This window comes from Tenrec ecaudatus, chromosome 8 (assembly GCF_050624435.1).
Source record: "Tenrec ecaudatus isolate mTenEca1 chromosome 8, mTenEca1.hap1, whole genome shotgun sequence".
Lineage (NCBI taxonomy): Eukaryota > Metazoa > Chordata > Mammalia > Afrosoricida > Tenrecidae > Tenrec > Tenrec ecaudatus.
Genome location: NC_134537.1, coordinates 163,444,374 through 163,468,704, shown reverse-complemented (window position 1 = coordinate 163,468,704; position 24,331 = coordinate 163,444,374). Strand labels below are relative to the sequence as shown.

Genomic DNA, 24,331 nt, shown 5'->3' with positions numbered 1-24,331 from the left:
AAGATGAGGGGCTGTGTGGGACTGGAAGAAATGTGCACTGGCTCGTAACAACCGAAGGCTTGTCTGAGAGATCATCCGTCATGCAGACGGGAGCAGGCACATGGGCTTCCAAAGGCCTGGCAGATGGGCTGGTTTGACGCGAACAAACTGGGAGGACCACTGTCGTCCACGACTTCACGGCAAGGGAGGAGTCTGGAAGGCTCCCCCTTCCTGAACTTTTTACTTCGGGTTCTCAAATGAGGTGGGGGAGGGTCAGCCACAATCTGAATTAAATGGCAACACCACTACCCCCCCCCAAAAAAACCCCAAAACAGCAGAGGACAGTTTGAATGGATAGCATTCTTCTTTCTCTAAAGATTTTCACCACAATTTGGTTTACAGCCTTGCTGTCAATTGATAACTTAATCTGAACAAATAGCAGTTTGCTCCTGTGGATTTTAGGCAAGCTGATACTGATGAAGGCTGTCAGTGTTGTGGGCCCCTTTGTTGTTTTTGATAGGGCGCTGTGTCTTGTAATGTGCAGCTGCAGAGGCCTGGATCATCAGTCCTCGGGTAAGTCGGGGCTTGGGAGAATTTCCTCTGTCTTGGAGCTCTGGCGTGCTCTGACGTGAAAAATCTCCTGGGCAGTGGTTGTCTCTGGAGACTGAGCAACCGTCCCCAAATGGAGACTGCAGGCTGCACATGAAGAAGGGGCAGGGGCGGCGCAATGCCAGTGGCACCGTCTGCTGGCCTCAAAGAGACGTGACTTCACAGATGCGTCCGAGCAAGTCACTCGGCCTGGCATGTCTTCATGCAGAAGGCAGTAGAGCCCCATGGGCCAGAGCTTGGCTCTGAAGCCAGCTTGCTCCCATGTTGTGCCCACCTTACCTCGACCTGTTCTTTAGTCTGTCTGGGCCAGTTTCTTTAGAAAGCGGGAGTGGTTCCTACTTCAGAGGGCAGTCAGGGAAATTAAATTAATTACTTGGTGCAAACTGCTGGGAGCAGCAGTCGACTCCCATGAGCACACATAATCGTCCTCGATCACCAAGTGTAGGGATTCCTAATACTCCTCAGGATCATTTTCTTGCCCCAAAAGGGCTTCTGAACCCGTGTGTCCTGCCTTCTTTCAGACACGGCCCTCTCACCATGCGATGGCGGTGAGTTTGTTTTGGTTTCTGTAGCTGCGACTGAGTACAGCAGCTTGTCGCTAGGCCGGGAGCTTCCCCCAAAGATGACACCCATGGAGTCGTGTGGTCACTTGTAGATGACAGGGAGACGCGGCCTTCACACGGCCCCCACAACCATGTTGCACACAGGGATCGGGCTTCCTTCTGCACTGTCATTTGGTATCTTGGTTCTGGGTGAGTCAGGTCATCCTACTGGTAAAGATCTTTAACTGATGCTGCGTTCACTTAGAACAGTCACGGTCAACCAGATTAAGCAGAGAGTGGGAATCTTCTAATTCTGCCTGTCCAGGAATTCCAGAATCTTCTAGTTTCTGAACAAACAGGGAGAATTCTGTGAAGAAGCTGAAAGACTGGAGAATCCCTAAGACGTCTCTCCAGGGAGGAGGACCGGCACACTGCCAATGGTTAACACGGCCCCTGGTTTGCATCTACCCAGAGACATCCTGGAAGAGAGGCCCGATGGAGATCTCCTTCCAGAACTTTACCTAGAAAACCTGTGGGGTCTGGTGCTCATGATGCAGGTGGGGCCCTGAGAGTCAGGACTGAGTGGATGCCAGTCCAGGGTGGCTTATACAGGAAGAGGCTCATCCACACTGCCGCTCACCAGGAGAGTCAAGTTCATTCTCGCTGACCTACATCTGCTCAGACAGACTTCCTTTTATCAAACCCAAGTTTGTTCTACACGGGTCACTCGCGTGCGTGCTTGGTTTTATTGTAGTTTGGGTGGAAGTGTAGAGGAAGCACTTTGTCATCCTGCTGTTAAAGGACGCTGCCTTCCTTCCCTCCCTCATGCCCCCGTCTGTTCAAGGGGGGATGGGGGTGGGGGATCTGCTTGAGGGTCTTCCCAGGTCTGTGTGAGAGCTCTTGGAGGAAGCCACATCCCCACTGTGGCAGTGCCTGGAAGCCGTGGGGAATGGTGAGCAGGAGGCGCTGGATGTTTCAGACATCTTTGTGGGATCTTTCATTGAGCGACTTGGGAGGTGGGTGAGATGTGCTCATTCATATCGAAGACTTTATGGGCTTTTTACGGTTTTGAGATTTTACTGTTCAGATTTCTTTACCCCTTAGATTATTTTCTTACCTTCTCTGCCTTTTGCGTTCTTATACTAATTTTTAATATTTTTTTCTTTTCAAACTGCAACGAAATGGTCCTTTTTGACCCATTCTGACCAATGTGCTGTGATCGCTTTTAAACGTCATGTGGGAGGTGGAAAGGGAGTCACGTCGTATGTGAACGAGGTGTGTGTTGTTGAAACTTCCGTGACAGCCGCTGTCTGTAATTTGTCACCACTTTGGAAAGCAGAGAAATACTTTCTCCACCACTGTGGGTTCTGAGTCGACCTTCCCTTGAAGCAGGTGTTTACTTGCACGTTCCCCAGGTCACCCGGCACACCGTCAGGGTCAGGAGCGGAGCTGGGGTCTGAATGGCAGGACCACGGGATCCCAAGGAGGCCACTGCCATCGCCCTCACCCCTCCCTCCTGGCTGGTGGCTTGCTCAGTGCAGAGACAGGGCCTCCCCTCCGCAGAGCCCAGAATGGCTTTGTCATGACTCCCTAGAGCCATCAGACTTGCAAAAGCGGTCCTTGCAAAGAAGTGAAAAGCGGGCTGTGTTGTTAGTGAAGGGAAGATGTTGTCTCATCCTACCTTCCTTTTCACCCATGGCCTTGTTTTCTTTTTTTAAAAACAGGCTAACCGCCCTCCTGCGAAGCTCAACCTTTTAACCTGTCAGGTGAAGACCAACCCCGAGGAGAAAAAGTGCTTCGACCTCATTTCACGTAGGTTTCGCAAAGACGCTGCGGCCTGGGAAATTCGCTGACTCTCTCCGGGCACCAGTCCCATTTCAAGCAGTGCTGTGTTCTGCAGAATGGGCGTCAGAGAAGAAACGGGCTGGGTTTGGGGTGTTTGTTCTTCGTGTGATAGGCGTCCTTCTTGCCCACTAGCAGTTGTTTACGGGGCAGATTTCCAGTTAAGAGGGGACTTAACCCAAATGTGCATCCCCTTTGGTGGCCAGGGAGATTATTCTGGGCAATCCCTCAAGCGCAAGATCCCTCTGCTTCAAAAAGTGAAACTGTTCCGAAATGCATCCCTAATGAGGGTGGCAGCAATACCGTACAGCTGAAACGAACCAGCCTTCGGTATAGCCCTCAGATTTGATTTTCTGACATTATTTTAGCTTGGCCATCACAAATGTAATCTAAATGCTTCCACAAACTCCCTCGACCCCCCACCCAAATGGTCACCACTAAGCCAGGTTTTTGTGGCAAATGTTTACCTAGTCCCTGTGTCCCTTTTCCCGTGTCAGCCCCCCCAACCACCAGCAGAAGGAAGAGGCCCTTCTTTGGAAGAGGGGACCATAGAGCCTATGTTTGGGCAGTTTTATGTAAAAGGAAGACTTGGTGGTGGTGGTGGGGCGGGGCGGGGGTGGGGGGGCTTTTCCATTTCAAATACCTGGACAAGAGTTCCATGAGGAGCTTCCACAACTTCGTAGAAAAATGTAATTGAAAGGTAATGGAATTTTACTGCAGGCTTTTTGAAGCACCCCCTCCCCTCCTTTTCCAAATTGTTCCCCATTAACATAACCTCACTGCCCCACGTTCCTTGTTTAATCGCTGGGTCGCTGATAGGTCTCAAAAGAGAACAGCGCCCTCTTAAGTCACACTAGTTCAGCAGTGAGGGTTATTTTGAAGTGTTAAGGTTTAACGAATCTATCAGGGCAATAGTTTCAGGGAGTTATCCAGGTTCACTGACCCCGGACAGTTGGGTTTCCATGGGGGTGTGAACGTCTCTGATGCATTTTCTCCCCTTTTATAAAAATACTTCAGCAAGGGTAAGCTCCCAGTTCTAACAGTGCGTGCATCACTAAGGAGGGTCGCTAGGTCTTGGTAGTTGTGTCGTTTGGTACCATCGGATTAGCTCCCCGCACAGCAACCTCATGTTCACCAGAACAAGCCCTGCCCCGTGCCGGCCACCCTCGCATTTGAGCCCATTGCTGCCGCCACTGTGTCCACCCATTACGCACACTGACCACCTGTCCTCACATAGACGTCATGGTGCGCGATCTTCATAGAGAAGAGTCTGTGCGCGTCCTTAGTTCTGTTTTCTTACAACCACATGTGAACTGCCACTTGTATACGGTTCTAAGAAAAAATGGTTACACTGGAGTAAGCTGACGTTCCTCCAAGATTCTGTTTATGCCTAAAGCAAAGAAAAATAAAATAACCTTTAGGTAAGGACTTTTGGATCTGTGATCTTCAGGAGGGCCCCCTGAGCTGGTTTGAGGCGCTCTTGTAAATCTGCCTGTCTGATTTCGTCTTTGAAGCTGACTCCTAGGGCTCCTTTGCTTCTCCCTTAGTGAATAATCAGCTCCATTAATTCCCCTCAGCTAGCTTTTGAAAAGTGTTCTCCAGGAGGATTTGCTGTGAAAACACATTGTTTCGGTGTTTTGTGGGTTTGAGTTATTTATTATGGGGGATACTTGGAAATCTTCAGGTACCCCAAAGAATTTAAAAGGGAAACATTGCCAACCGGCAAAAATGTAACGTGATGGGCGTCCTGCTACGTTGGCTTCTTCTGCATCTGATTCTCCCAGACACGGAAGAAAGGGTCTTTGCCCTCCCAGTTGGCGGAGTCTTCCTCGCCCTGCTGACCAGGCCAGTGGAACGGGTGACCACCAGGACCTCCCAAGTCCTTATAATGCTACACTAAGAGGGGAAATTAAATTCAGCAAGGACAGTCCTTTCAGTGTGGGCCTCCCAGGGCTCGGCTGTCCCTGTCCCTGGTCGCATTGTAAAGCCACCCTGGCAACTGCTGGAGAGCCTGCTGGGCTGCCTGTACTGCTGTGTGGGGGCCCCTTTACTACTCCTAAACAGCGTTCCCCATTCTCATTGGGATGAGCTGACAGAGGACATCCCCAGGGGCTAGGCCAGCCTTCTCAAATCTCTTGCCCTCACACTGACTCCATCCTTTGCCAACTCAAGTTCTTGGCCATCCTCCTAGAACTGTGCCACCCTCCTAGGGAGGATGGGAGTCCCTTGTGAGTTTTGAGGGGCTTTGGATTAGGGCCCTGCGAAGATGACAGCCCCAGGTCCACACAGCAAGTGAGTGGCCGATCTGGAGCCAGATCCTGGATCTCAGCAGCCTCGCGACCATCAGCACAGTAGTGGCTGGACTATGTCTCTCACCCTCACAGTCCAAGCTGTCCAGCGGCGTCTTTTATTCCCTGGTGTCCTCAGAGTGTGTCATTGGATGGAATTAATCTTTGGGGGTTCTCACAGGCCTGTCCACTGCTTCTGCAGTTGTCCCATAGCAGAATACAGAATTAGCCAAGGGCAACGGCTGCTCCCCCTGTCTCCTTGAGTTTTCCACCTGAACGGTGCCTGGTCTAACCATGAAGTCGCTTGACGTTGACACAAGCCTCTGGTGCTCACCTGCCAGCAGCCCCACCTCCGAAGGATGCCCTTGCCCTCTTTGCAAACCTGCCCGCCGGCAAGGTGCCTGGAGCCCTTGGGTGACATGCTGATCCCTGCCCCCCCCCCCAGGTCCTCCTCCAGAAGAGAGTGGACATGGGGGCATGGCTGGGGGGGTGGGGGGCAGCACTGCAGCAGGAGAAAGTTGTGTTGCTCCCCTCTTCCCAGAACCTGGGGAGGAATTTCTTTGGGCAGTTGAGTTTGTCCAGACACTAAGACTTGGATTCCAGCTTTCAGCCCGCACGTGAAATAGTCATATTAAAGCTTGTTTCTCTCCAGGAACAGGGTCAGGTTGAGCGATGGCGTCTAGGCCCCCTGGTAATAAAAGGGAGTGAAAAGAGTGTTAGACCTCGAGTCTTAAGGTTCCATTTTCTGCTCCGAGAACCTTTTAAAACTATTCTTGTCACTTAGCCCCACTGGGGCCTATCTCCTCCCACTCAGCTTACCACAGTGCTGCAAGCATCGAGGGCTTTCAGGAGCGTGGAAACCACCCGTGCAGGAGGCGCTGCTAGCTCGCTTTAGGGCACAATTATTTATTGCTTGTCCCCAGAATGGAGTCACTGCCTGTCGTCTGATCCCCAGCTCTGCTTTTCTCGTCTTTTATATTTAATACGTCTTCATTGTTTATTTTGAGCTGCCATTTAGGCTTACAAAAACAAAGCCAGAAAAATAGTTTCATACAGCTCTCTCACTGTCCCCTGATTGCTAGTGTGTTAATGCCGCCCAGTGACCGTCACTGAGTCATTTCCAACTCCTAGCGACCCTGTGGCATGGGAGAGCTGCCCTCTGTGGCCTTCCAAGGCTGTAAGTCTTTATGGGGACAGAGCCTCATTTTTCTCCCATGGAGTGGCTGGTGGGTTCAAACCACTGACTCTGGTTAGCAACCCAGTGTGTAAGCCAGTCCACACCGGGATTCCCTCATCCATCCTCACACAGTACATGCTGTCGCTAATGAGCAAAACTGGGAATTTGACCTTGGTGCGGTGCTATTAATTTTACCAACCATGTCCCTTTTTTTTATTCCCAGATTCTCTTACTCTCGAATTCCACATTACATTTTGTTTTTAATGTTGCCTTATATTGCAGCCTGCAACCTACGTCAGTCTTTCCTCACCCGTTTTTGAAGAGTATTGATTAGTTATTGGGTCTGATGTCTGTCTGGGCTTCTGTGGGCTTGGGCACAGAGGTTCTGTGGACTGCGGGTCCGCATTTTGGGGCAAGCACCCCATAGAAATGGCAGGTGTCTTCAGAACCTCCTATGGGACCCCCACCCCCACCCCAGAGTGCCATTCCAGGCCTCGGCGTCTGGGGTCACCCTTGTGAAGTGTTGCTGATGGCGCTCTGTGAATGGGGCCTTTCTATCCCCTCACAGTTACCAACGTCTGTTCCTTCAGCTGCATTTGTAGCGTGGGCTCCTGCACTTGTGACGTTTAGAAATCCCGTGGTAGTCTTTTTCCTGCAGAGGCTAAAGCTCTCTTTAAGACCCTTGCCTAAGGAAAAGTCTTTTATTTCTGAGAGTGTGATAAGTACTTGTTTGGGACTAACTTCAGCAAGTTAAAATAAAGCTTTTGAGAGACAAGATGGTTTCCATTACGCAGCTTCCATTTCTTGTTTAATAAATCACTTTATTGGGGGCTCTTATAAAATATCCATGTATCCCCTTCTAAAAAATCGATATATCAATTGTATCATGCACATTTGTACATATTGTTATCATTTTCAAAATATTTCTATTTGAGCTCTTGGTATCATCTCCTCTTTTTTCCCTCTCCCTCTGCCACTTTCCCACCCTCATGGACCCCTGATAAATTATAAGTTATTACTATTTTCATATCTTCTACTGCCTGCTGTTTTTGTGGAAGCTGCATCTCTTTAAACCTGTGTGGTGAAATAAGACAGCTTCACTAATTTGCATTACAAAGCCTCCATGACCGGTAGGCATTTGAAGGACATAAGAGAGCGGGTGTTTTCATACAAGCCACCCACCTCCTAGCAGAGTGCAGAGAGTGTTCCTGAGGTTAATGGTAGCCACGTCCCCTCGGCATCGTGCTCTGGTTGCTGTCCGGGCTCCCAATTGACGCCTCCCTCTTCCCCACAGATGACAGAACGTACCACTTTCAAGCCGAAGATGAGCAGGAATGTCAGATGTAAGTGACCGGGCAGCCGGACATTAACACAGGAGGAGTGTGGCTGTGGTGCTTGGGGCTCAGGGTCGCTCTGCCTCTGTGTTGTTAGATGGATGTCCGTGCTGCAGAACAGCAAGGAGGAGGCTCTGAACAACGCCTTCAAGGGCGACGACACTGCGGGGGAGAATAACATCGTCCAGGAACTGACGAAGGAGATCATCTCTGAAGTCCAGAGGATGACCGGCAACGCCGTGTGCTGCGACTGCGGGGCACCAGGTGACCAAGGCCACCCAGGGCCCCGTTTGTAAATCCCTTCCCCGTTCCAATTCCCAGGCTTCAGTCATTGATTTTCACTTAAGTGCAGCTGAGCTGAGTTCATCCCATTACACAAATGCTTAATGAACTGTGTGCAGAGACCGCTTTAGGGGGAAGGGAGGGAAGGTATTTGCCTGTCGGGCCCTCGGAACAGAGCCACGCGAGGCTGGCCCTGCTGTAGCTGAAAAGCTGTAAATGCTTTTTGAGAAATGAAAACTGAAGGACATTGTGGATGAAATCAAGGTCACCCGTCGGTGTATTTATTGGCCAAGTGGCTGGGTAGGGATTATCCCTGACCCCTCCCCCCACCCCGGTTTTAGTTGATCATGTTTGTGTGTCACTTTTTAGAACATTTGAAGCCACCTTAAGCCACCGTCTAGCGCTGTTTTGTAAGAGAAGCTTGTTTTTGTGAGTGCTCTGTGTACAGTGAAGGAATTGCCTCGGTTGTTTCCAAGCCCCTTCCTAGCACATCACGTGCTGCAAACTGAGGAGAACGGTGACCTTGAAAATGAGGCTTATTTTTGAGAACATGAAATTGCAATGTGAAACTTCACAATGCCTTTCAGAAGCCTGAGGAATGTATGCATATGTCTAGTTAAGGTCCAGTGGCGTTGGGGACCCATTGCTGGGCCTGTGTGAAAGGAGGGTGTGGGTGGGTCCACTGGAAAGGTCAGTGTCACGCCCTCCCTCTCAGTCTGTGAACATGGGCAGTCAGAGGAGAGCGGACGCTTAATAGCTGCCTCGAGGCTCCTTCTACTCAAGCCATGTTTGAGGGCCTTCAACTAATGAACTCTCAGAGCTTAAATCTTTAAAAAAAATTTCTAAAACTCTTGGTAAGGAACGAAATGGGAAGTGGTGAGAAGTGCCTTGGGATCTTGCATGAGATAAAGGGGAGCAAACTGGGGCTGTCTGGTCCGGTGAAGAGTCGGTGTCCTGGGCACTCGAGGGGCTGTCGTACCCTGTCTTTTATCGGTCTCTAGGAGGAGGCATCGACTCGATGGCAGTGAGTTTGTGCTTGTTTTGGGGGAAAGGACGGTACAGCCTGTGGGCTTTAAAAGTGCCGTCCTATAGAAGCCCACGCCTGTGTGTTCACTGTGATTTTAACATGCTCAGACGGGGTGAGTCGTGAAAGTGGGGTCAGTGTGTGCTGTCTGTCTACCAGCTGTAAACAGCACGCAGTACACCGGCCCGGTGAAGAGAAAGCACGCGTGGCCAGACGTAGTTCCTGACGGGGACACTTTTTGTAACGTGACTTTTTTTGTAAAACCCGACACTTGTCTGGTGGCCACAGTTGTGGTACATACCTGCTGTGAGCTTGAAAAGATGCCCTGGCGGCAGAGTGGGCACAACTGCACCCTGGCGGCAGTTCAAAACCACCAGCTGCTCCGGGGGCGGGGGGGGGGGTGAGAGGGGGGCTTTCTGCTCCTGTAGAGTTACGGTCTGCTCTCTCCTGAGTCAGAAGCGACTCAGTCTCTGAGTGTGATTTGGGGTCTGAGTTTCTCAGGGCCACACGCCGTTTGGAGGGAATTGTAGTCGGGGGTGACCCAGTGCTCAGGCATGCTTTCCACAGCCGGTACTCATTCCTCAAGCACTCTCTCGTGCTGGGCAGTGAGGCTGCGTCATTGTGAGCAGGTGATCGTGCTGTGCAGAGAAACGTGGCGATGGATTAAGAGCACAGGTTGGCAATCAAATGATGCCAAGGGCCATTCACTCAGAAACTCACAACTCCGTAGCCCATCTCGGCGTTGCAAGGGTAGCAGATCTGCAGAGTTGGCATAAAAATACCTGTCTTATTCAACCCGTGCACGTGCAGGGGACAGATGAAACGGCATGTGCTGTACTCTGTAATTTCTGCATCCCAGCAAGTAAACTATTACTACTGCTACTGCCAAAGTGCTAGACGCAGAGCAATCTGAAGTACTCAGTGCATGTTCTCTGTTATTATTACCATTGTTGTTATTGTCACCACCTTTGCGGCTATATGGGCCTGGATGTTTTAAGTCTGCTTATCTCAGGGCACTTGACTTGGGTGGCTCTTGTTACTCTGGAATGCGTGTCCAGGTTGGTGGTGGGGATGGTCTGTGTCCAGGATCAGCCCTTGAGGGACCGATGCCCTTGAGGGCCTGGGTGGTGCCTTTCCTGTTTTCGTTCTCAGTACTTTAACCCCACCCCCAAGACAGGGACACAAGCCCACCACTGTGGAGTCCGTCCCAACTCAGAGGAACCTTCGGAGTAGCAGGTGGGCTTTGATCGCCAGCCTTGCAGCTCCTATCCCATTGCTTAACCTGCAGCACCACCAAGCATCCTGCCGGTCATCTCGGAGCCCTTAATGAACGACTGGAAGTGGAGGTGCAGGGAAAAGGGAGAGGGAGGAGACAAGAAAGGCAGCACACATGTGGACTGTGTGTATATTGGTGGTAATTATGGGTTAAAGAAAGGTCCCAACCATGGCAAGGATCGGGACACACTGGGCAGCTCCATGCTCACTCAGGAACTCTTCTGGAAGAAAGTTTTGACTCCAGCCCCTTCACATCTGGCAAGTTCAAATTTTCCCTGTTCTCTTTGGCAGACCCTACCTGGCTCTCCACCAATCTGGGCATCCTGACCTGCATCGAGTGTTCCGGAATCCACCGGGAGTTGGGAGTTCACCACTCCAGGATGCAGTCCTTGACGTTAGACGTGCTAGGAACATCTGAGTTGCTGGTAATGTTCAAATCCTTGATTTGGGACTGCCAATAGAGGAGCTGGAAATGAAGTTTCTATTTGGTATTTGAGTGCATTTCGGTGGTTTGGGTTTGAGTGGGCTGGTGGTGGTTGATAGGTCGGGTGGACAGATCTGGACAGTTCGGAATTCATTGACAACTCCTTCTCCACCTAGTATTCGCTGAAGGCACAGCTTGGTGCCAGAGCTTAGGTCTTAACTACAGGGATGCGAAATCCAAGGGTCGTCAGGACTCCGTGAGATTCTGCAGACGTGGGTTTAAGTGGTGACACAGCCCCGTGCATCCACAGCGGTTGTGAAACAGGCTAAGAACCAACTCGGGAGCTCCAAAGCAGGAGAGGACTCCTCCCTGAGCCAGCAGCTCATCGGAGGCTTTGACCTCGGTGGACTCTTCCCCCAGCCCCACGTCATCCCTTTTGGGGAGCAGTCCTGGGTCTTCGTAATTACCGCTGTGTTTCTGGAAAAAGCCTTTGGTTCTTGGCTCCCTGGTAACCCATCAGCCATGTGGCAGAGAGGGGGAGGTGGAAACATTTCCTGTGCCGTGGGATGGAGTAACACGGTAAACTGGACTTGTGCTGTGCTATGGACCACCTGAAACATGCGTTTTTGCTGGCTGTTTTCCGAGTCCGTGAGGACTGGATGCAGAGAAAGTGATGCTTTAAATTGTGTGGAGTATTTGAGTTGGACAGTAAACACTAAGTGGATATTGACTGCCATTGATTTTAATGTCAAGAGCAGTAGACTTGAAATGAAATCTATTATTATGATCCCTGTTCCTCTCAAGAGGCAATAAATCTTATTGATGACCACTCAGGGGCCTGGATTCCCTGGATAAACCCAGTCTTCTCAAGGATTCCTTGAAGGTATTCAAAGATAGTTAACGACAAACGAGAGAAGATATTAATAGTCTAATTAGTAACATCCCTGATCACTTCCATTTAAAGCTAGATTGAGCAAGATCCAAGCAGGGGATACTTGCTTAACCACTGGGATTATCATCAGCATAAGACCTGTATCTTGAGGAGGAGGAGGATGATGTAGATTTAAGACTGCTATTTTCACTTAACAGTGCTAAACTCTGGCATTTGCTACCTTTACAGATTTTCTTAAAACATCGAAAAACCTTGATTTGTGATGAAATCATAACTGGCGCTTCTTACTAACAGCACCCTAGCAATGTCGTGGTTACCCATGGGGTTGCTAACTGCAAGGTCAGCAGTTCGAGCCCACCAGCTTCTTTGATGGAGAGAGAGAGGCTGTTTAGTTTCACAAAAATAGTGACAGTCTCAGAAACCCACAGCGACAGCCCTCCCCTGCCCTAGAGAGTCGCTGAGTTGGAATTGACTGATGGCAGTCAGCGTGTGAGCGATGCTTTTACGAAGCACCGCCTCAGCGTGAGCTCACTTGATCTTCACAACAGCCTGCGACCTCCCTCAGTTCACTGAAGAGCAAGTGAGATGTAGCGTGTGAGCGATCCTCCAAGGTTCTGCAGCTACCGCAGTATCCAGTACTGACGGGCCTGGGGCCGTCAAGATTCCAGAGCTCACGCTCAACTTCTGAGCAGTCTATGCGGGACATCAGCTGGGCCGTGGGGGGGTTGTCTTGCCAGATGATAAACGTTTCCCCTCCCACCCACTCTCCAAGCCAAGCCTTCCGGGAGAAGAGCAGCCGGGCTTGTCCTCTGCCTGGTTCCGTGTGTCAGTGCCCAGGCGGCCGAGTTCCGTGGAGCTGGCTCCCCCTTGTGTCGCATGTCTGTCACCGTGTCAATACAGTGGACGTGAATAGCGCAGCTAATGGTAAAGTGATTGGGATGTGTGATACGCTCGGCGTATGACTCCTTTGGTGTTTAGTAGAAATTATTCCATGATGAGGTTACATAATATAATTTTATAGAATGGCAGTGTTTGGCAGCTGGCTTGCGAGGATTTAGCAGTGGGCTCTTGTGAACGGGTCAGGAGCCTGACAGCGGCGTGTCTGTTACCTTCTCATGGGTTTCAGAATTTTCACTGATGGCTTTCAGGAGGTCCTACTGTCCCAGAGAAGGTGGAAGGACTGTGTTGCTTCCATCTGGAAAAGAAGACGAGACTTCATTCTGTCTCCCGCTGAGGCCCTGTCCCCATAGCCTCGTGGAAGTGTTACTGTCCGTCAACTCCCGCTGTTGTCACAGGTACACCCTGGGCGGCGGCCCTAGCTCCCTCACTCCGTGTCTCAGCCTCTTTTCCTCGGGTGCGTACCAGAAGAACCAGAGTGAGAGACTCCTGAATTGTGTGGAGGTCCCCGCCGCTCCCCCAGTCTTAGTCTGGTCTTCATTTACTGTGTGCAGGGACTGTGGGCGCGACATTATGTCCAAAACCTTTATCCCTCAGCTCCCCAGTTAAGCAGTAGATTGTGAGGACGTGTCAGATGTTAGTGTCCTTTTTCCCAGCAGAGAAATGTCAAGCCTTTTAAAAGCAACCGGATTGTTTATTTTATTCTGCTTAGGCAATCAGATGCAATGTCTAAACAAAGGATTTCTTGAAGTTTCAGTGTGCACGTGTGTGTGTGTGTGTGTGTGTGTGTGTGTGTTGAGAGAGGGGGGGATTTGAATTCTGTCCGACACAGTGAAAACTATGAAGTCTCAGCTGTTAGTGCCTCTTCAGCAGTGATTCTAACAATTATTTTAGAAGCACCGTCCTCTCGTCCTAGTGCGCGAGCATGGGGAGCTCCCACACCTTCTGCTCTGCTCCTGAACTTTCCTGCAGCAGCAAAGCACCTCTGATCCCAGCCCGCAGGACGGCCAGGATGTCGGGGTGTTAGACGCAGGTGTTCATATGTTTTCTTGTGCAGCAAAATGGTAGACCTCTTAGAGCTCCACTGGGGGTGGTGAGAGGGCAAGCTGAACCGTAACTGTCCCAGGCAGGCCTCCGCGGCTACAGCCTCGGCCACATGGACCCGCAGGGCTGTGCTGCCCTGTCCTCAGGACACTCAGCGGTGCTCACATCTCAGGGTGACATGCTCTGGCAATAAAGGGAACTTGGACGTGGCCTGAAAGAGGTGCCTGATCCAGGAGCAGGCCCACAAGTTCATTTTCTACTCGACCGGGTGTTCCTAAAGAGACAAATGTGTCCCTCACGAAATGTCACGTCTCTCCCTCTGTCTGGCCTCACCAGACTCCCCATGAGAGGAGGGCTTGGCTTCATTCTGTAAAAAGTTTCCGGTCTCAAGTTCCCACCACTCCACCGGACGGCGTGCTGTGACCATTTATCTTCCTCCTCGTGTGTGTGTGTGTGTGTGTGTGTGTGTGTCTGTGTTTCACAGCATGCTTACCTTCTACAGGAATTAAATATGTTTCAGCAGCATCCATGAAGATGGCTGGTTAATAATCACCTTTAAAAAACAAAACAGAAAAAACCCACCCTTTACCTGCTTCTAGAGTCACTGATTCGATGGAATCAATCGTCCGTAACTGAAGTAGTTGGTTAATTTGGGTGGAGTCGAGTCTTCACCGCTCTAGCATGCAATGGCTGAATAGTCCGTAGACTCTTATTTTTTTCCCCTGAAGTAAGCCTGCATTTAAGAAACTTCCTGGTAAACAGACTTTATAAGACCATTTTCCTCTGAAACACCAAAGGCCATGGTTCCGTGCTGAGTCTCAGCTCCTGGCTAGGGCCAGGAGTGACACTAAGGAAGGAGTTCTTGATCTTAGCACATTTGATTTGGGTCAGGAAGTTAAACATCCTCTCTTGGCAAATACTCTTCTATCCCAACCTTCAGGGATCCGCCCAACCCTGTAGAGTTGATTCTGACGCGTAACCACCCTGTAGGACAGTCAGCTGCCTGCCCCATAGGGTTTCTAAGACGGCACCTTTTGATGACCGCCTCGCCCGTCTCCCACGGAGCTGCTGGCATGGTCAAGCTGTAGACTAACTGTGGTAATGCCAGGCTGTGAGCCACTGCTTCCCAAGGCTTCCCCTGGGATCGGACGGGTCTCAGTAATACCTGGTTTCCTCGCATGGATATGCGGCTGGTTGGGAGATGGGCCTTGTGGGTCGGAATTAACCCAATGGCAAATGACGACATGTTTGGGGAGATGGGCAATTTAAGCTAGTGACCGGCCACCACTGATTCCAATTCAGAGTGACCCCGAGGGCAGGATAAAGCTGCTCCTCTGTGCTTCCAAGTCTGTGAATCTTCTGGGAGCAGCCAGCCCCATCTTTCTCCTGGCGAACAGCTGGTAGGTTCCAACTGCTGCCAACCTCGAGGCTGACAGCGCCACGAGAAACCCGTCTGCTGCCAGGGCTCCAGCGACTGAGGAGGAGAAGGCCGCACACTGTCCAATCTGTGCTGAGGTCGCGCTGCCTTGGTTGGCCTGGCTCATGCGTGTGATCATAGCGTGCTGGGCCTTGGGCTTTCCCACCTGGCCAGGACAGCTCCCCCAGTCACTGTCATGCCGAGTGCCAGTGAGAGGACCACAGTGTGGGCATCTGAGAGTCAGGAAGAGGAAGGGCTGTCCCGGCCCCAGGTCCTCTTCCTGAGCATCGTCTCCCTCTCACCCAGCCCTACTCCCCAGAATGAGTAAACCAGAGACATAGTAACGATTATCTCCCCCGCCCCGTGTTCATAAAACGAAGGCAGGCATGGAGACTGTTTCTGGACCTGCACGGGGAGGTGCGAAGGACATCCAAACCCGAATGAACTGTGGTGCCTGTCCTGGGAGGACTGACGTGGACACAGAACGAGCGAGTGCTGGGCCGCCTTCTGGACCAAGGAACCGCCCTGCCCACAGGGATGCTTCTGTCCTTGTAGCGCTTAGTGCAGACCTGGCTCCGCCCCAGCCCTCTGCACACCACCCTGCCTTTCAGCACATCTCGGCACCACCAGCCTGAGCGCTGTCAGAGCAGGGCTGTCCGTGGAGGACACTGACAGGTTGGAGTGAAGGGCAGCAGCCCGTGGGTCTCTCTCTTTGAGCGAGGTAGTAGGGACACGTGCCGCCTGCTCCTTCTAGATCCAGCTTCCTTCCACCTCAGGACGGCCCTCCCATTCCTGCTGGTGACAGTTCTGGAGAGGAATAGCCCGTGGGAGCCGGGACTCTGTGAAAGCTGGCCTTCCTGCCTCCTGGGCGTCTACCGACTGGCATGCTTCAGCCCCGCTTTCCGGTGCAGCCCTGCAGCCGCCTCCCACTGGTGGTCTGCTGGTGGTGATAGCTGCAAAGGGGCTCTGCAGGCTGACATGTAACAACATGGACTTGGCAAAACCGAGGAGGCTCGCTTCTCTAGCGTCGGACGGACGGGTGTGATGCAGGGATATGGCCTCTAATAAACCAGCCAAGTCCAAGCAGAGGGAAGCGGCTTTCCAGTTCCCAGGGAATTGCCCTCCCCATCTGCCTGACACACACGGGGACGGGGAGCTATGCTTCACTTTCCACTCTGCTTCTGAGACCCAGTTACTGGGCCTGACTAGTGGCCATGTCATGTGGGCACATGCCTGTTAGCCCAGGGGCCCTAATATCAGGGGTTAGTCCTGGATCTGACATGTGCAAGAAATCTTTTGTGGGACATTGACTTCATAGTCCCACAAAAAACAACGACCTCTCACTGACATGGAGTTGATTTCTGAATCCTGGGGCCTCATACGGGGTTTCCAAGGCTGTCGATCTTTATGGGAACAGACGACCTCACCTTTGCCCTGAGGACGTGAGCAGTCCAACGCTTCCTGCCTGCACTACCAGGGCTCCAGCCTATGGTTAGCCAGCAGCCTGTGGTGCTGCGCTGACAACCGGCTCTGTGCGCGTGTCTGGGGAGGCTGGGACATGGGCCGGGACTTTGCCCCCTGGCAGTGGCTGGTGGTCAGAGAGCTGAGACAGAGGAGCGGCTGTCAAGAGGGAGGGCTGCTTAGTTTTTGTACTTTGGACCGTCTAGGAAGTTTTGTTCCCTTATAAGCACAGAGTAAAATCAGGGAAGCGTATCACTGGAGTCTTTTTTGTTTCGTTTTTTTAAGTCCTCGAAAATGAATTCTTTTATTTTTTTAAGTTTCATTGGCATATAATTCACAAATCATAGAATTCAAAAGTTCATTCCTGTTAAGAAGAGTTGCCCAATCATCACCACAATCAATTTCAGAACATTTCTTCTTTCTTGGACACATTATTATTAGTTCCTCATTACCCCCCAACCTCTCCTGCCACACCCCCAAGAAGCCATTAATCCAATTACTGCCTTTATAGATTTACCGATCTTAGATTTCATATACAGAAAAGCGTACCCCCCAAAAAAACCCAAAACATCCAACAACAAGAACAAAATTAAAATGGAGAAAAACCTCAATCTTAAAGAATGCAGAAGATAATAAAAACTAGAACAAATTTAAAATGGGTCAGAAGAGCTATCAAATGAGAAGGTGTTACATTTTAACCTAACCGCATCTAGAATCCTTCACTGTCCATGCATTCTGCATGGTAGCCAGGCTATTCATGCCCCTGGTCCATCCACGGCCAGACGGAATTCACCAGAGGCTTAATCCATGTGTATTTCCCCTCCATTTTTTTAAACTGAGCTTTTAAATGGGTCAAAAAGGAGATCAAATACAGAAAACTACTAAAAATTGGAACACATTTTAAATGGGTCAAAAGGGAGATCCAAGGATAAGGTGTTAACATTTTACTCTGACTGCATCTGCTGAAGTTGGCGTTACAGTGCCTTCAGTCTGTTAACCAGGCTAGTCATACCCCTTGCCTGGTCAGAGGGAGTTCACGGGGAGCTCAATCCATGTGGGGGCCCTGCACGTGGATTCTGGCTTCCACTGTCATCCATAACCGTCTGCAAACTGGGTGTTCACAGTGTAGGCTCTGATACCATCCTCGTCTTCGGCTTTGCATTTTATTATTTACAAGTCTTGGATCACACAGGCTGGTGTGCTTCTTCCATGTGGACTTAGTTGACGCCTCACTTAGATGGCTGATGGGCGGGCACCATCGTTTCTTTGCCACACTTTACGATAGCATCCACATCTTCAGTGATCTCATGGGGGTGAGCACCAAGGAGGGCCATGTCATCAGAACTACTTGTTCTTAGATTGGGGCTAGAATTAAGTGCAAGCCCCAAATCCACTCACACATCTATGGTTTACATATGAGGGTACCACCCCCAAAACCGATGCTCATTTGGTTTTTTTTCTAACGTGAGGGGGATAGTGCATTTGGAGTTCATAACACCAGGTGAGACTGTTAATCAAGCTTTCTATTTAGAGGTTCTGAATGATTGCATAACAGTGCGTGACCCACAAAAGCCTGATTTGTGGCAGATGGGGGACTGTTTTGCCACCATGACAGTGCACCTGCTCACACAGCCATCTCGGTGCACCCATTTTTAGCAAAAAACTGCATGCCTCTGTTGCCCCACACACTTGACTCAGCAGCTTCTTTTTGTTTCTACTAATGAAGAGGGACATGAAAGGACAGCAATTTGAGCTGTAGGACAGGGAAAGAAAGAAAGGCAGGAGGTGCTGTCAGCCATCCAAGCAGATGAGTTTGAAAAATGTTTCCAAGAATGGAAACACAGTTTTGACCATTGTGTTAAGTGTAATGGAGAGTAGTTTGAAGGTTGTTTCATTTAAAAACAAACAAACCTCAAATACATAGCTTTGAAAAAAATCTGATTTGGGGGGTACCCCCTCGTAAGTATCTGATGGACTTTTGAGACATCATTCTTATTTTATGTTCGAGAACATTATCAGTCATTTCCCTCAGGCAGTGACTTTTGATAGGTAATCCTTTCGATAGCATCATTAATTTAGCCAATGGTATAGAATTTAAAACTATTGAGAAGGAAATTACATGACTGCAGTCCAGCGATGAACCGCACTACATGAATTGTTGACTTGTACAGATTAAATTCTTAAGTAACTACAGGATTTATACAAACGATGGGGGTTGGTGATAGGGCAAAGCTTAGGAACATTCTGTCACAAAGGCAGACCCATGCCTACCAGATGAACACATGTTGTAAGAAAGCAAGAAGAGCATTAAAATGGTAAGGATGTGGTCGTCCCAGGCCACCATTCACGGGACACCCTCAAGGCGGAGATCTGAGCCAAAGTCCAACAGCCGCTGGTTCTAAGCCCTTGGCATAGCTGCCACCCGCTCCGGTTCTAAGCCCTTGGCATAGCTGCCACCCGCTCCTGCTTCTCACACTAGGGAGCTTCCGGTGAAGTTCTCAGGGCCCCTGCAGCTTTGAGGTGAAGCCCCGTTCACTCAGTGGGGTCTCCACATTGAGTCCTTGTGGTGGAGGGAGGGTGTTGTCCTCACCCAGCCCCTGCGCTGTGGTGGGTGTTCCTTCTGCCCCGTTTGAGAACCATCTCCAGCATCATCCCCCGTTAACCCTTTTCACTGTGGAATTTACTTGTCCCCAGGAAGTTCTGCCTAAGCTAACCTAGATCCCTTTCCCTGGACCCAAAGCCAGTTCCCTATCGGGGGTCACAGACACTTGAGAAGCAGCCTGATCTTTAAGAAGTCTCTGTTTGCTAACCCTTAGTTAATGAGAGCAGAAATAACAGAATGGTCACCAGCTGCCTCATAGATGTCATTTTCAACTAGGAAATTAGGGCAATTGTTTTCTCCAGAGCGTGGGGCTAGGTGCTCCTCCGTGGTGTGCTTGGTTTCGTGAAACATCTGAGAAGTGGACCTCTCAATTAGATACTGAGCTGGCTGTTGGGAGATCAAACAAATAAACCCCTGCTCCTAAGGAGCTTACAATCAATCACTCCTTTAACCAGAGACGGCTAGCAGAGTCACGTGTCCATCATGATCCATGATGCCCCCCATTCTGTAGTGCCCTCGTTTATTGAGTTCTCACGCCATACATTGTTCTGTTTGGTTGTCATTACAGTCCAGGGATGCACAGGTCTCACCCCCATTTTACCAGTGGGAAATCCAAAGCTCGGGAGTGTAAACTGTGGGTATAGTCAATAACTAAAACCTGGATTTGAACCTGTGTCCTGGGCTTCCTTGCCCAGGACCCTTCCACTCTGTGGATCAGCCACTTCCTCACTGGCATAAAGCCTGGCAGCTTGGAGGACACGTTTCTGCTTGGAATACAGGGCTTTTGTGGAGGAGTGCGTGTGTAAATGCAGGTTGAGGCCAACTTAAGGCTTGCCCTGTCTACGGAAGCCCTTTGCCTTGAGGCTGTTTCATGAGGACACGCCTCTGTAAGGGGCATGCTGGTTCTTACTGTTGTGTTACGAGTACCTTTGGGCTTTGGGTTTTGTCTGTCTTCATTAATGACAAGCCTCTTGATTGCTCTATTTCTTAGTGGCCATTAACTAAACCAGCAGCTGTGTGAGGAATGCGCACCACTGGAAGGTATTAATAATTGAGTGGCCTGAAATAGACCGTTGTGTTTGCAGCTCGCCAAGAACATTGGGAATGCAGGCTTCAATGAGATCATGGAGTGCTGCCTGCCCGCAGAGGACGCCGTCAAACCCAGCCCAGGCAGCGACATGTAAGTAGACCAGCTGCTGACTCTCACCCAAGCTCTTACAAGGTTGGGCAATGGCACCTTTCCGGTACGTTCTTTGTTGGGGTTTTAGGGAGAAATTGCCCTCAGTTGGCCCCCTTGTAAGTTGTCTTGTTCCTTAATCACTGTGTCTCTCCAGTTGCCTGTCAGAACCTGTTCTGCTTCTGCTGTGTGTTTGGGTTTTAGAATTTGGTTTACACTACCAGCCTGTGATAGTCCCATGAGCATAGGCAAGCCTGGGTGTCTCTAGTTTGATCCCTGATGAGTGTCCTCTGCAGATCTGGCCTCCCTGCCTATGACTGACTCCCCGCCGGCACCCAGTCTTACCTGTGCATCCCGGTGTCCCCTACACCACCACCACCACCACCCCCCAGTGATAGGACCCTCCCCACTCGTGCCCCAGAAAGGCCCACCCAGGGGTAGGTTCTGGCCTGGGGTGTTGGGTACAAAAAGACCTGACCGCAGAGTGGCCTCTGGACTGAAAGGTGAGCCCAGCTCAGGTCATCGCCAGCCCCCACGGATGGATGAGATCCTGGCCACGCCGCGGTGGGGGTGGGCATAGGGGTATCCAGAATTGAGTCTGCAATCGGGAAGGAGCCTGTTTGTCTCTGCCAATCACTGCTCTCCCTTGCCCAAGGTACGGGGCTATCCCCTGGGGTACACTGCCACCCAGTACTGGGGAGACTTGGGTGCATGTAAAAGCTCCTTTCAGTTTAGAGAAAGAGAAACTTGAAAAGCGTCTGAAGTTGACTGGGCGACGTGGCTAGGAGCCGGGGGGTTAGTGCTTCCTTGGTCAGGCAGGTGTCCACGGGGTAGTGTTGTGAGGCTGTCAGGGGCGCTGGGCCCGCACCTGCTGGGTGGAGGTGGAGATGGGCCTCCCTGCCACGTCCGGAGCCACCGAGAGGGTCATTTGTCACATGCGTGTTTGCAAGCATTTGCTGTGCGGCGGCCCTGCAGCTTGGAGGCAGAGTTGTCTCCCCGTGGGGTGGGGTCCTCTGTTGGCTGGCGGAACGGAACTGTTTCTCCCCTCGTTGCAGTTTGCCCACTAAGGCAGAGCGTATTTACAACCGGGAATGTTCCCACCCTGTCACAGATTGTCATTGAGAAGGAGGTGGAGAGTGGGGGCCGGTCTTGAAGGGGGGCCCCCGAGGGCCTGTCTGCCTGCCGGGCAAGGTGGGTTGGGGTGGGGCTCACCTGCTGCGGGAAGATGCAGCATGAAGCCGATGGAGCATGGGTGGGGTCCCAGGCAAGCGGAAGGAGACAGACAGCCACATTTGAGTAGCGACTTTGGATCAAAGTATTCTAGCTGCAGATGGGAAAATGGGAAGGAAAAACAAAGGCAGAGGAGGCAGCGGAACAGCTCATTACAGAATCAGCCTTTAATTGGAAACACGCCTGAAACAGAATTGGCTGCATGAGCCCTGCCACAGGGCCAGTGGTGGAGAAATGCCGTCCCTGGAGCAGTGTTACAGAAGAAGGGCCAGGCGTGGACTCTATAGAAAACCAAGACCCTAGATTCGAACCAGCGCTTTGTGGGTGCTGGACGTGGAGGTTGCCGATCCGTGCCCTCTTGCTCCCCCGAGATGTGGGCGCAAGCGAGTGAGCTTACCCGGTGTGCCTAGATGATCGGAGCCAGGCCCTTGTAGCCGCGCTCATACGGATCCCGTGCCCTGAGCCGCCGTCGGGGTTGGATTAAAGTCAGTCGATGTTCGCATCGCGTACCAAGTATTTGTGGTGTCGCGCTTCTTTGAGATTGGGTGATGTGTGGGTTTAGATGTCAACGTGCGCCTGACAACGTCATTGTCCTTTCCACGTGGACGCGAGTTTCTTAGATTTCTCCGTGATATTCTTCCTCAGACCTGCAGGGGCAGTGTGGACACACCTTCCTCTGCCTTTACTTGAGACTTAGGACCCGGGCGAGTTATTTCACTTCCCGGAATGTTTCCCTGGATAAGAAGAGCGCCCGGGGAGCTGCTGTCTGAAGTGCATGGGGCCCTCCTCTGCGAGCATGCTGTGGGCAGCTCTGCCTGCTCGGCCAGGCCACAGCAGGCGCCCTCCCTCCGGCCGCACACCTTGAGAAAGTAGAGTCCTCTCAAGGAAGGTGGCACTTGGAGAGTTGAACAGGGGCAGTGAGCTCTTCCTGAGACCCTTGGACTATCCGTCGTGGTTGGTGAGAAACGTCTTGGCGCAGTAGGGCAAGTTTCTTTACTGCTGCTATTCCCACCAGCCCTTGTGGTCCGCTCATCTCACGATGAAGGCCCCGGGACCTGAAATGCCGGATCCTGATCAGTGTGGAGCAAAGCGGCAGATGGATCATTCCTTCCAGGCGCTCCGTCTCAAAGAAACACGACCGGCCATTTGATTCCGCCTCAGCTGCCCTCTGTGGACAGGGTAGAACTGTCCCTGTGGGTCTCAGAGGTGCCAACTCTTGATGGGAGGAGAAAGCCTCATTCTTCTCCTGAAGAACAGCTGGTGGTTTTGAACTGTGGACCATGTGGCTAGCAGCCCAGTATGAAATCCACTGCGCCACCAGGCACTCTGAGTACTTTATAAAAAACCTGAGAGTTTGTCCTTGGGTCAGACGAACATGAACACTTGGAACCGTGCACTAGAAATGTTCTGCCTGCACTGAGCCCCCACCTTGCAATGACTGAAAATAGCGCACACACACACACACACACACACACACCACCACCACCACCACCACCACCACCACCCCCCGCCTTTATTTCTACCTAGAAGGAGGTGGGCTGAGTGAGGGCAGCGTCCCTGTCGTCCGGGAGCCCTCCGTGCCTCTTCATGGAATGAAGCGCCAGGCTCTCCCTGTTGCTGGCACCGTGGGCTCTGCTTTCAAGCGGCCGTCACTCTGTTTATTAGGGATTTGTGCTCACCTTGTTTCCCCCTAAGAGGCCGCACAGCGTACATCTGTGTTTCCTGCCACACTCTTGCCCCGGGTGGGTCAGGAAACACTGCCCCGAGTCAGCAGGTCAGAGATCCACTTCAACAGCTCAGGTCTTACTCCCAGGTGAAAAGGGACGGATGTTTGCAGCTTCCATGTCAGCCGGTCTCTGTAGAGGGGAAGCCAAGGTCACCTTCTAGTGGCCTGGGAATCCGCAGAGGGATTCGGGGGGTTGAGAAGAATTTGTGAGCTAGGTGGGAGGACCAAAAAATGCCAGATGAGTATGTGCCTACGGTACCCAGACGGTACCCAGACAGTGTCTGCAGGCTGGAGGCTATCAGACACATGCTGCCACTCAGAGGCTCAAGCATGGGAGGGGGGCCACCTCCTGAGCACACGGCAGATGTGCCACGGTCTCCGGTCCAGGGCTTGCTTTCTCCACCGGCCCGGCCTTGAGAGAACTGGAAAGGAGCGGTGGCAGTCAGCCCTGCACGGAGCCGGAGTGAGCATGTGGAGGAGGGCACGCCTGCCTGTGTGCACTGCCTGCCTTCAGGGCACTCCAAGTGTGGATCACGGAAACCAGCTTCTCACTACTCTGCTTGTGGGGGTCATGGCAGCGATTGTCCCTTGGCAGTCCACGGAACTGTGTAGACCTCAACCATCATCCAGCCTGATCGTCTGTTGCGAGAGACCCACACTGACTCAAAAGTTCATCAAGAGGTGGCCAGGTGAGGGCGCATTGTGAAGCTGCCGGGCAGTTCCCGCACCCCCAGCAGTTTGGAGGTCCTCTGGCGGCGCCATTCAAAGCAGGTGCTGCTGCGGGCAGGACAGAACCTCACCTCTGTGGACGGTAGTTTACTCACCTGCAGAGTCGAGATTTGACAGAGAGCGTGCCTAGCATTCTCGTGCGCATCAGCTGACTGACTTCTGTCCTGCTGGCCCCACACGTGGGGGAAGGCTCTGAAGGACCAGACTTCGCCACGCCCTCGAAGGACACCTTTGAGGTGGGACTGGAATTGGAGGCAGGCAGGCAGGCGGGATGCAGCCTGATCAGAAGTGCCAGACCACGTTCACAGAGAGCTCCTGGGAGTTCTTCCTGGCTTTGGAACCTAAGAGCAGCGGTTACCAACCTGTGGGTTGCGACCCCT

The 24,331-nt window shown here is 51.6% G+C and overlaps 1 protein-coding gene across 4 annotated transcripts in view; it reads left to right on the top strand.

The window, feature by feature from the left end:
• Positions 1 to 24,331, top strand: part of ASAP2 (ArfGAP with SH3 domain, ankyrin repeat and PH domain 2) — a 202,054-nt gene that overhangs the window by 152,960 nt on the left and 24,763 nt on the right. For all 4 annotated transcript variants that reach the window (XM_075557132.1, XM_075557131.1, XM_075557130.1 and 1 more), the window contains exons 12-16: positions 2,855 to 2,942; positions 7,732 to 7,780; positions 7,869 to 8,035; positions 10,644 to 10,777; positions 20,175 to 20,269. In XM_075557132.1, coding sequence (XP_075413247.1) covers positions 2,855 to 2,942; positions 7,732 to 7,780; positions 7,869 to 8,035; positions 10,644 to 10,777; positions 20,175 to 20,269 — 533 coding nt within the window. The remainder of the gene's footprint in view (positions 1 to 2,854; positions 2,943 to 7,731; positions 7,781 to 7,868; positions 8,036 to 10,643; positions 10,778 to 20,174; positions 20,270 to 24,331) is intronic.